Source organism: Rhinopithecus roxellana, chromosome 7, assembly GCF_007565055.1.
Source record: "Rhinopithecus roxellana isolate Shanxi Qingling chromosome 7, ASM756505v1, whole genome shotgun sequence".
Taxonomy (NCBI): domain Eukaryota; kingdom Metazoa; phylum Chordata; class Mammalia; order Primates; family Cercopithecidae; genus Rhinopithecus; species Rhinopithecus roxellana.
The window spans coordinates 119,201,514-119,214,676 of record NC_044555.1 but is presented as its reverse complement, the minus strand read 5'-3'; the positions used below and the strand labels follow the sequence as shown (position 1 = coordinate 119,214,676).

At 38.7% G+C, this 13,163-nt stretch overlaps 1 protein-coding gene across 3 annotated transcripts in view; it reads left to right on the top strand.

The window, feature by feature from the left end:
* TENM1 (teneurin transmembrane protein 1) overlaps positions 1–13,163 on the top strand; it is a 657,629-nt gene that overhangs the window by 286,212 nt on the left and 358,254 nt on the right. For all 3 annotated transcript variants that reach the window (XM_030934095.1, XM_030934096.1, XM_030934094.1), the window contains exon 5: positions 6,754–6,992. In XM_030934095.1, coding sequence (XP_030789955.1) covers positions 6,754–6,992 — 239 coding nt within the window. The remainder of the gene's footprint in view (positions 1–6,753; positions 6,993–13,163) is intronic.

Here is a 13,163-nt window from a genome sequence, read left to right as displayed (position 1 = left end):
TACCAGCTCCTCCTTGTACCTCTGGTAGAATTCAGCTGTGAATCCATCTGGTCCTGGACTTTTTTTGGTGGGTAGGCTATTAATTGTTGCCTCAATTTCAGAGCCTCCTATTGGTCTATTCAGGGATTCAGCTTCTTCCTGGTTTAGTCTTGGGAGAGTGTAAGTGTCCAGGAAATTATGCATTTCTTCTAGATTTTCTAGTTGATTTGCGTAGAAGTGTTTATAGTATTCTCTGATGGTAGTTTGTATTTCTGTGGGGTTGGTGGTGATATCCCCTTTATCACTTTTTATTGCATCTATTTGATTCCTCTCTCTTTTCTTCTTTATTAGTCTTGCTAGCGGTCTGTCAATTTTGTTGATCTTTTCAAATAACCAACTCCTGGATTCATTGATTTTTTGGAGGGTTTTTTGTGTCTCTAACTCCTTCAGTTCTGCTCTGATCTTAGTTATTTCTTGCCTTCTGCTAGCTTTTGAATGTGTTTGCTCTTGCCTCTCTAGTTCTTTTAATTGTGATGTTAGAGTGTTAATTTTAGATCTTTCCTGCTTTCTCTTGTGGGCATTTAGTGCTATAAATTTCCCTCTACACACTGCTTTAAATGTGTCCCAGAGATTCTGGTATGTTGTATCTTTGTTCTCATTGGTTTCAAAGAACATCTTTATTTCTGCCTTCATTTCATTATGTACCCAGTAGTCATTCAGGAGCAGGTTGTTCAGTTTCCATGTAGTTGAGTGGTTTTGATTGAGTTTCTTAGTCCTGAGTTCTAGTTTGATTGCACTGTGGTCTGAGAGACAGTTTGTTATAATTTCTGTTCTTTTACATTTGCTGAGGAGTGCTTTACTTCCAATTATGTGGTCAATTTTGGAATAAGTGCGATGTGGTGCTGAGAAGAATGTATATTCTGTTGATTTGGGGTGGAGAGTTCTATAGATGTCTATTAGGTCCGCTTGGTGCAGAGACGAGTTCAACTCCTGGATATCCTTGTTAACTTTCTGTCTCGTTGATCTGTCTAATGTTGACAGTGGAGTGTTGAAGTCTCCCATTATTATTGTATGGGAGTCTAAGTCTCTTTGTAAGTCTCTAAGGACTTGCTTTATGAATCTGGGTGCTCCTGTATTGGGTGCATATATATTTAGGAGAGTTAGCTCTTCCTGTTGAATTGATCCCTTTACCATTATATAATGGCCTTCTTTGTCTCTTTTGATCTTTGATGGTTTAAAGTCTGTTTTATCAGAGACTAGGATTGCAACCCCTGCTTTTTTTTGTTCTCCATTTGCTTGGTAGATCTTCCTCCATCCCTTTATTTTGAGCCTATGTATGTCTCTGCATGTGAGATGGGTGTCCTGAATACAGCAGACTGATGGATCTTGACTCTTTATCCAGTTTGCCAGTCTGTCTTTTAATTGGAGCATTTAGTGCATTTACATTTAAGGTCAATATTGTTATGTGTGAACTTGATCCTGCCATTATGATATTAACTGGTTATTTTGCTCGTTAGTTGATGCAGTTTCTTCCTAGCCTCGATGGTCTTTACATTTTGGCATGTTTTTGCAATGGCTGGTACCGGTTGTTCCTTTCCATGTTTAGGGCTTCCTTCAGGGTCTCTTGTAAGGCAGGCCTGGTGGTGACAAAATCTCTAAGCATTTGCTTCTCTGTAAAGGATTTTATTTCTCCTTCACTGATGAAACTTAGTTTGGCTGGATATGAAATTCTGGGTTGAAAATTCTTTTCTTTAAGAACGTTGAATATTGGCCCCCACTCTCTTCTGGCTTGTAGAGTTTCTGCCGAGAGGTCTGCTGTTAGTCTCATGGGCTTCCCTTTGTGGGTAACCCGACCTTTCTCTCTGGCTGCCCTTAAGATTTTTTCCTTCATTTCAGCTTTGGTGAATCTGGCAATTATGTGTCTTGGAGTTGCTCTTCTCGAGGAGTATCTTTGTGGCGTTCTCTGTATTTCCTGAATTTGAATGTTGGCCTGCCCTACTAGGTTGGGGAAGTTCTCCCGTATGATATCCTGAAGAGTGTTGTCCAACTTGGTTCCATTTTCCCCCTCACTTTCAGGCACCCCAATCAGACGTAGATTTGGTCTTTTTACATAATCCCATACTTCTTGTAGGCTTTGTTCATTTCTTTTTCTTCTTTTTTCTTTTGGTTTCTCTTCTCGCTTCATTTCATTCATTTGATCCTCAATCGCTGATACTCTTTCTTCCAGTTGATCGAGTCGGTTACTGAAGCTTGTGCATTTGTCATGTATTTCTCGTGTCATGGTTTTCATCTCTGTCATTTCGTTTATGACCTTCTCTGCATTAATTAATCTAGCTGTCAATTCTTCCACTCTTTTTTCAAGATTTTTAGTTTCTTTGCGCTGGGTACGTAATTCCTCCTTTAGCTCTGAGAAGTTTGATGGACTGAAGCCTTCTTCTCTCATCTCGTCAAAGTCATTCTCTGACCAGCTTCGATCCGTTGCTGGCGATGGGCTGCGCTCCTTTGCAGGGGGAGATGCGCTCTTATTTTTTGAGTTTCCAGCTTTTCTGCCCTGCTTTTTCCCCATCTTTGTGGTTTTATCTGTCTCTGGTCTTTGATGATGGTGACGTACTGATGGGGTTTTGGTATAGGTGTCCTTCCTGTTTGATAGTTTTCCTTCTGACAGTCAGAAGGACTGTCTGTTGGTCTGTTGGAGATTGCTTGAGGTCCACTCCAGACCCTGTTTGCCTGGGTATCAGCAGCAGAGTTTGCAGAAGATAGAATATTGCTGAACAGCAAGTGTACCTGTCTGATTCTTACTTTGGAAGCTTCCTCTCAGGGGTGTACTCCACCCTGTGAGGTGTGGGGTGTCAGACTGCCCCTAGTGGGGGATGTCTCCCAGTTAGGCTACTCAGGGGTCAGGGACCCACTTGAGCAGGCAGTCTGTCCCTTCTCAGATCTCAACCTCCGTGTTGGGAGATCCACTGCTCTCTTCAAAGCTGTCACACAGAGTGGTTCGCGTCTGCTCAGGCCTCTGCTGTTTCCCCTGTTGTTTTGTTAGCTGAGCCCTGCCCCCAGAGGTGGAGTCTATCGAGACAGGCAGGTTTCCTTGAGCTGCTGTGAGCTCCACCCAGTTCGAGCTTCCCAGCGGCTTTGTTTACCTACTTAAGCCTCAGCAATGGCGGGCGCCCCTCCCCCAGCCTTGCTGCTGCCTTGCGGTTAGATCGCTGCAGACTGCTGTGTTAACAATGAGGGAGGCTCCGTGGGCGTGGGACCCTCCCGGGCAGGTGAGGGATATATTCTTCTGGTGTGCCCGTTTGCTTAAAGCGTGGTATTGGGGTGGGAGTTACCCGATTTTCCAGGTGTTGTGTGTCTCAGTTCCCCTGGCTAGGAAAAGGGATTCCCTTCCCCCTTGCGCTTCCCAGGTGAGGCGATGCCTCGCCCTGCTTCAGCTCTCGCTGGTCAGGCTGCAGCAGCCTGACCAGCACCGATTGTCCGGCACTCCCTAGTGAGATGACCCCAGTACCTCAGTTGAAAATGCAGAAATCACCGGTCTTCTGTGTCGCTCGCGCTGGGAGTTGGAGACTGGAGCTGTTCCTATTCGGCCATCTTGCTCCGCCCCCGAATAGGCATTTTTAAAGTCATTTGATATATAATGCCAAATTGCCCTCCAGAAAGACCTGTAAATCTGTACTCCCCTCAGCAACCCAGTCCTTTAAAAAAATTTTAACCTCATGATACTGAAGCAAAATTCTCTATTGTGGGTATTTTCCATTAACATTCATGTAGGGTTGTTTTTTTATCCCTTTAAATACATATGCTTTTGTTCTTTAAATATGGAAGCTAGAAGTCAGTCTTAAAATGATGTTAATAATTTATGCATTTCTGCATACGTTACATGTACAAGGTGATGTTGGCTTTATGCTTAGTGAAAATTTTTGTTATACATTAAAATGTAGCACTTGAATGTGTTTTATTTAGCAGTGTATTTTACTGCCCCAGGTAATACGGTGGACTGCTTAAGATTAAAGACTTTGGTCAAGATGATGAATATGTTAATTATCCTGATCTGCTCCCTCTACATGTATATGTATTGAAACAGCACTAAGTGATGCTGGTAGGCTGGGGGAAGTCCCCAAATGCTGGTGGGACCTTGACCACAGCTGGTGTCCAGGCTCTTGACACTGTTGCAAGAAAGAACTCAAGCACAAGTTGGAAAATAGTGAAAGTATGGACATTTATTGCAAAGGGAGAAGTACACACTCAAGAAAAGGGAGTATAAGTGTACTCAAGAAAGAATCACCCACAAAGGGGTTTGGGGCTGCTACCTTTTTGGGTTTGTTTATTCAAGGGGTAGAATATTCATGAAAATTCCTGTAAAAAGGTGTAGATTTATTGGAACTGTGGTGCCACCCATTTTTACACCAAACATGGGTATTTCTGGAACTGTCATGGTGCTGGTGGGTTGCGTGATTTAGTATGTTAATGAGGATATAATGAAGTCCGAGGTGAAACCTAGGTCAAATCCCACACCATGTTGGGTCCAGTCACTCTTAGCCATCTTGGTCCAAATCCTGTTTTTCAGGATCTTAATAGCCCATAGCCTCTAATCATGTGAAACTGCTGCCTGGAAATTTTTTATTCTCCTGCAACCACCCTACACTATTCCTGTCTCATATATACCCCCTTAAATATGTACAATTGTTATATATGTCAATTAAAGATAAAAAAAAGAAAAGAAAAAAGTTTATGAAAAATTATTGGCCAGGCACAGTGGCTCATGCCTATAAACCTAGCACTTTAAGAGGCTGAGGCAGGCAGATTGCCTGAGCTCAGGAGTTCAAGACCAGCCTGGGCAACATGGTGAAACCCCGTCTCTACTAAAATACAAAAAATTAGCCAGGCAGGGCGGCAAGTGCCTGTGGTCTCAGCTACTTGGAAGGCTGATACAGGAGAATCACTTGAACCTGGGAGGTGGCAGTTACAGTGAGCTGGAGTTACAGGCTGGAGTGCAGTGAGATCTGGAAGTTACAGGCTGGAGTGCAGTGAGATTGCGCCACTGCACTACAGCCTGGGTGACAGAGCAAGGCTTCGTCTCAAAAAAAAAAAAAAAGATTAAGGACATTGGAACCCCAGTGACGTAGATTCTGATTCTGGCTCTGTCCTTCACTTGCTAGGTGAATATGGGCAAGTTGTTTAACCTCTTTTGGTCTCCATTTCCATAAAGGCACAATGAGGATAATAGTATACACTATATCATATGAGTAAAGAGCAAATGAGATACTAATGAGTGTTCAGCACAACACTTGGCACTCAGCAAGTATAAAAGTACTTTTATTTATTTGTTGTACAAGTATAAAAGAAGTATATGCAATTTTATTTATTTATTTGTTTGTTTGTTTTTGGCAACTCCTTCCATGTGAATACATTACTACTGTTTACAAAATGCCCATATTACAATAGTCATGAACACTCAACGATCTTTCTTTAGTAATTCAAACATGACAGTAGCATGACGCTGTTTGTATGAAGTTCTACAAGAGGCAAAACAAATGTCTGGTGGGAAAAAATGCAGAATAGTGGTTTTCTCTGGGGATAGAAATAGGGATTTACCTAGAAAGGACAGAAGAGAACTTCTTGGCTTGATGGGAATGTTATACATCTTGATAGGGGTTTGGGTTGGATAGGTGACAGCATTTGTCAAATCTCAGCAAATGTGCACATAAAACTGCACATTTATTGTGCATAAATTTTACATTAAAATTTGTAAAAATATCAAACTAGCTAATGTGAGTTAAAATATATGAAGGGAAGTATACTGATGTATGCAACATATTTCAAAATGCTTAAAAACTAAAAACTGGCCAGGTGCAGCGGCTCACGCCTGTAATCCCGGCACTTTGGGAGGCTAAGCGGGCAGATCTCTAGGTCAAGAGATTGAGACCATCCTGGCCAACATGGTGAAACCCCATCTCTACTAAAAATACAAAAAGTAGCTGGGTGTGGTGGCATGCACTGTAGTCCCAGCTACGCGGGAGGCTGAGGCAGGAGAATAGCTTGAACCCGGGAGGCAGAGGTTGCAGTGAGCTGAGATCACGCCACTGCACTCCATCCTGGTGACAGAGCGAGATTCCATCTCAAAACAAAACCAACCAAACAAACAAAAACAAAAACAAAACTAAAAACTGACAGATGGAGAGAAGAATGGAGAAATGAATAAGTATGTGACAAAGTGAGTTCAGTCAAATGCTATCTGTGGAATCTAGTTAGTGAGTATATGGTTGTTTATTATAAAATTCTTTCAACTTGACTGTATATTTGATAATTTTTATAAGATGTTGAATGAAAATATGACTGTGAAGCTAGTCTCTAAAGTTTAGTACTGAGGATAATCTCAAACACTGGTGTCTAGGCCATACTAATGATCAAAATGCCTAATGATACATCTCTGGTTTTGAATCAACTCTTGATGATCATATTTAATGAAAGGGAAGGGTGTAGTGTGTAACACCAAATGTGGAATGTTAGCACTCACTAGCCAGCAAATTGGGGAACACAAAGCCTGTTTCTTAAAGTTCTAGATTTCAAAAGAAAAGAAAAAGACAAAGAAAAGAGAGAGAACAACAAGGGCAATTTAGAATTACCTCTTAGGTATATGAAAATGTTGCTGAGCCCTATCCAGTTCCCTTGAGCTCAGCTATAGCATGATTGTTTGAAATTAATGGAGTTTGTTTTTGTAACTTGTAGCAACTGGCTTTGGTTTTTATAGTTCAAACTTGTGTTTCCCTTTCACAGGCATTTCCTGTTCAAACATGGATCTGGTTCCTCTGCGATCTTCAGTGCAGCCAGTCAGAACTACCCTCTGACATCCAATACCGTGTACTCGCCCCCTCCCAGGCCTCTTCCTCGAAGCACCTTTTCCCGACCTGCCTTTACCTTTAACAAACCTTACAGGTGCTGCAACTGGAAGTGCACAGCATTGAGCGCCACTGCAATCACAGTGACTTTGGCCTTGTTACTAGCCTATGTGATTGGTAAGTCCTTTTTGTCATGCCTCAGTTTTCTTCTTAATCAAAGTCTTGTTTTACTTGTGGTGGGAATGGGGGGTTTTTCTCTCTATTCTGGAATGTACAAATTTGGACCTAGGCTTAGTGTTATAACAAATTGATTTTCTTCTTCTTTTTTTTCTTCCTAACCTTAAATACTGCTGAGGAGAGTAAAGAATGCTCTTTGAGAAGAAATATTTATACTACTAATACAGTCTTATTGATTGCAATTACTGTAGTTAACCATTTTCCCTTCAATTAAAAGGTTGTTATGGTTTTCCCATTAGAAGTCATAAGTACCAATCTACAATAGCTTCTTAAATTATCGTTAAACAATGATACTGCTACGGAATTTTCAGGTAGCAATTTCATTAAAGCCCCAGTTATTTGGAAGCTATCAGAAAATTCAGTACATAATTTCTTCCCAAGATTCAGATTTTTACACCGTGACCAAAAAATGTATTCTTATTTCACTAGGTAAATGACTGCAAAATTGTGTGATTACTATGTGTTGAAAAGTAAAGCAGAGAGCAGTTATAAGGTGCTCTTTCCACTTTTAGGAAAAATGTTGTTGTTCTTGAGACACCCTGATTAAAGTCACTCTCATTTGGTAGCAAATTGTATTGATTTTTCTGGATGGCATTTTATTGTGACTGAATATTAATTTACTTTCTTGAGTGGTTCTGCAGTCTAAAATGTAAGCCGACTTAAGAAATGTGTATATTGGGCCGGGCGCGGTGGCTCAAGCCTGTAATCCCAGCACTTTGGGAGGCCGAGACAGGCGGATCACGAGGTCAGGAGATCAAGACCATCCTGGCTAATACGGTGAAACCCTGTCTCTACTAAAAAATACAAAAAACTAGCCGGGCGAGGTGGCGGGCGCCTGTAGTCCCAGCTACTCGGGAGGCTGAGGCAGGAGAATGGCGTAAACCCGGGAGGCGGAGCTTGCAGTGAGCTGAGATCTGGCCACTGCACTCCAGCCTGGGCAACAGAGCGAGACTCCGTCTCAAAAAAAAAAAAAAAGAAATGTGTATATTTTGTGGCAGCACTATTCCTAGAATGAATAGAATATCATTGTAGAAAACAAATTCTATCCAGGTATATCCCTAGTAAATTATTTTCAGGTTTACCCCAGTTACCTAATTGAAGCATATCTACCCACTAAGACACAATGAATATGATTCTGAGTGGAAGATAAAAAGAGACTTAGACCTTCTTATAAGTAATAAAGTACATTTTGTTGATTCCCATTTATCTAAAATGAGAATAATCTAAAAGTTCACGTAATGAGATTGTGTAGACATCATAGACCAGTGGATGGTAAGCAAATAAATGGCTATATTTTGTAGGGAGGTCACTGATGTTGTAAAAAGTATAGGATCATAGCCTGTGCTGATGTTCATGATTCTCTCTTTTATATTTTCATCACATAAGCTGAATGCATTTGAACAATGCTTCTATTTAACATGGACGATATTATCCTATAATGTCAAAACTGTGCCTTTTATCTCAGACATTTCAGGATAACCCAACATGTGTGTTTATTTGGTTTGTAGTGACCTGTAATGAGAAATACTGCTGAAGGGATGGAGGCAAAGGATGAGAAAGTTCTACAACTCAAACATGATTTTAATATATTGTTCAAAATAAGGAATAATATAAAAAGTTTAAATACATTAGAGTCCCTTTAAAATGGTCTCGCTCAATTATGCGATAAACATTTTTTCTGGGTTATTTTCTATTAACTTTTACTATATAGAGAGATAATGTTTTAGATACAAGCCCTAACCCTTGGTATAAAAAAGTTCAAGTAATAGCAGTCTCTTTATTTAGGTTTCTACCATGTTTAATCCTAATTTTCTATTTAAATTTATTATTATGGCCACTCCCATATCAAAATTTTATTATATATTCTGAAACTTGTTTAACTTAGTTATATATTTATTCATTTCATCAGTGAAAGTGGAACATTTCAGTTATTTCAAGGACTGTCTTTTTTAATAGAATAAACAATGGCATATCAACTTGGCATGGAAATAAGAGAGTATAGTTCAATAGTTATTAACACGGATTTTACAGACCTCTGCCACTTATTAGGCATGTTTCCTTGGGCAACCTTTTCAGGTCTCCATTTCCTCATCTGTAAAATAGGCTTAAAATCGTACCTATAGCATAGGATTGTTAAAAGAATTAAATGAGTTAATATAAGTAAAGCACACGGAGTAGTGCCTGAAATATAGTAAGTAGCCTATAAATGTTAAATATTATCATTACTATTACCATTGTTACCATAATAATTATTATTCACGATTAAAATTCACTAGTTTCCAGAATTAACAATTTTGTTCACGGCTGTATCTCAGCACCAAGAACAGTGCCTGGTACATATAAGCCCTTTCAGTAAAAGTTTGTTGAAAAAAATGAATTATGCTAAGCTCTTTACTTGTATTAGCTCATTTAATTCTCACAACAATCTTTAAGGATAACTATCAATACGTATGTATTTTATAAATGGGGAAACTGAGGCACAACACAGTTAAGAGGCCACATAGAGTGTTAAGAGGCCACTTTTGAGATTAAAGGGCACCTTGCTAAGAAATAAGGATGCTGAGCTTCAAGCCAGAGCAGACTGACTCTTGAGTGCTAGACCTTGCCGCTCTTCTAGCACTGAAGTAAACTTTATAACTTGTTTACTTCTCAGTCTACTGAATAAATCCACCAGATATTTTTTCTTATTAAATTACAAATTCAATTACATATACCAAGTCATCTATTCCCATAGTGAGTGCCACTAAGATTGGTTGATTGGTAAGGAATATTTGTTGAAATCATTTACTGGGAGATTTTTTAGATGCAGAAATGTCAGGCTAAATGCTGGCACAGTAACTTGAATGGGTACAATATGAGAAGATGTTTATGGCAAACACTGGAACTTTGTTCCTGGTTCTGTCATGAACTAGACATTATGTGACTGGATAAGTCAGTAAAAATCTCTCTTGATTTATCCCATCTGTGCCATATTGGTGACCACCTCAGAAGGATAGAGTAAAAATTCATAAATAGGCCTTCAGGTGAAAGATGGCACATAAGAGCTATAATATACAAGATGATTTTTAAATGGCTTTCTGTGGTTGAAATAAAAAAGTATTATATTTCAAAATATGAAACCATTTCATTCTTGACTATTGCTGAGTCTGTAAGTCATCATTTTTTTTCAATCCCTATTTGCAGTTGCTGTATAACCCAAATAAAATCTTTCAGTGAAACTACTTGCTGCTTCTGTTTCCCGTGCAAATTCCTTTCTGCTATTTCATTTTCCTCTATTATCCATTATACGTAACCTTTAGATACTAATGGCTGTATGCTGTGCTGCCCTCAATCCACTAGGGAAAATCGCATCGATATCAATGGGACATCAATAGTCATTCTGTGCATTATAGCTCTGTAAGTGGTCATTGGAAAGCAGTGGAAATCCAGCACGTGAAAAGCCAGAGCTGGGTTGTTCAGCCAACCAGTCTTATCCCCACACCTACCCAGTATACCTTTTGGATCAGGGAAAAATATCATTTCTTTGAATAAGTTTTGAGTTCAAAAAAGTTGGTGAAGAGAGGCATGGAAACATACTGACTATATACAGATACCATGGAATAGCTATTGTCATCACTTCCTCATAAATCTGTAATATTTTCCATCTGAATCAAAAAATATGTCCTTATGCTTCATCCTCTCTGATATTTTGGCATCAGTGATCTATCAGTGCCAGTCAGAAGCACATTTGCTTGAATTTACAAATAAGCCATATGAAGTAGTAGTCAGAAAGACAGATGACCATATGCAAGGTGTCAAGAGAAGCTGAGGTTAAGATACTTCATCAATGGTTGTGAAGGGCACAAACACAGCTTCTCTGGCAAACTTTGATGTTTTGATCAAGTTTCTTCACAGTCAGCAGATTGTATAAGAGGCTACAGCATCTCACATGCATAGAAACTCACATGAATACAGTATGCCTGGGGTCAAGTGCACTATTGCATTGAATGAGCTGAAGAGTAGGGATTTCTGGCTCTCATACCCATTATCATTAGTTAATGACATGGATGATCCTTTTCCTTTGCCATGAGATTAGTAGCAATCCATACCACCTTCAGGGGATTCAGGTAGTATTCCAACTGTGCAGATGAAATAATTTCAGTCCATAAATTTTGTCATGACATACTATATAGCCTACATGTAGAAAGCTGACCACAATGGATATTAACAATATAGAACTAGAAGAGATAGAGTTTTGTACCCAGTTCTCTGATCCAAAGGTTAGAGATGAAACTATTCAAGAGGGCAAAGGGCCTACTTCACATTGCTCTCTGCAGCAAAATTCAATAGCACAGATTCAAGTGCTTTTTTTGCTTCTTTGCACTGGCCCAAATTGCCCTATTTTGGGGGTTTACTACAGTGGAGTAAAAGAGTGCTGAAAATGATAGAATGAAAGGAGTGGTTTGTGTTCATTTTGTACGTCTCAAAAAGAAAGTGCAAATACCTCACTATACAGGGAAGAAATAAAGTGGAATGTGGCATGTTCTGACTTTGGAAAATTCAAGAACTTAGATTTTTTTAACAGAGAGGATAGAAATGGAGTTTTCCCCCATTAAATCTAAATATAAAATGTCCCCTCACACAGTATTTGCTAAATGTAGATAAATATGCTTACCAAAGCCCAACTCTTTCACTTGTAGTACTAGCAACTTCATTAATGTTTCTGTGCCTACGTTTCCTCATCTATAAAATGGGAATGTTGATAATACTTTCTTCAAGGATTGTCTTTATAATTAAATGAGTTGAAGCTTGTAAAACACTCAGGACATTGCTTAGCATAGCTGAATAAAGATTAATGATAATTATTAGTGAAATAGAATTATTATGAAGATTATTTAGTTTGAGCTGAGGTAAGCATAATGAGGATATAATTCATCCTAACATGAACTGCTTTTGTTTCCCTTCTTTCCAAAGTCGTCTAAAACAATTTTTCAGAGCATGAATGTCTGTCTCACAAGAATCCTCTAATAAGTTTGTTGTTTCGTTCTGCCTGGTCTGAAATAGCTGTCACTTTGCCTTTATTTTACTAATATCCCTCTTCTATGATGTTTTGACCCTTCAGATGGTTTTGTATTTTTATCTAAAGGCCATATCTAGGTTGAAACACATTTTCATTAAAATGCATTACAGCTTATAACATTCAAGAAATGACTCAGCATAAAATACTAAAAAGCATTTCACATTATCCTATAGACCATTATCAATCCTTTTGGTGTCATGCTTAATATTATTACTTCTTCCAATTCATTCTTATAGACCCAATCATGATAATACTGACAGTTTTTGTATTAGCATTGACTTTTCCTCCTATTCACGAATCTACCAACCTTCTAGCAATGTCTCTAAGCAGGGATCTGGAAAATGGTGGTATAACTTCAGTCTAATTATAAATCTGCTATCCATGCATTTATCAGAACCTTTCTTTAAAAAAGATTTGTAGACTCTTCTTACATCATCTTTCGGTATAATATATTCCATAAGTTTTACCCGACCATGTTAAGTGGCATTCTTGTCTGCCGTAAATAAAAGTATAAATCCAATCCAAATTAAACATACTAAAATGACATGATGAATCCATGTCAAATACAACTAATTTCTAGAATCAGAGTTAGGTTCTGCTGCTCAGACTAAGGACATCTTGGTGAAAGGCAAATACCATACTTATTTTTTTTCTTAGAACTCCAGAATGTTGTGTATTTAAGACACAGAGTAAAAGAAATAATTTATTGGGTGAACGAGTAGTAGATACTAAATATATGTATTGCATCAAGAGATTATTGTCTCAAGGAGAGGCAGTCACTCTACTAAGTATTTCTCATACAGCACTTTCTTAACCCGGCTAGGAAAATTAAAATGAGACTCTGTGAAATATATAAAGATCTACTGGAAGGCATAATAAAGGGGAACTGGACAGGAGGTTAGTCATTTTGGAGTTTTGCATGCTTAAGACATTTTAGAACAGGAAGAATCAATCATGCAAACTCAGACAAAAAAAAAAATTTCTCAAGAAATCTGTGAGTTCACAGTAAATAATTTGAATTCTATTTCATAAAGAAGAAATTTAGCTACTGT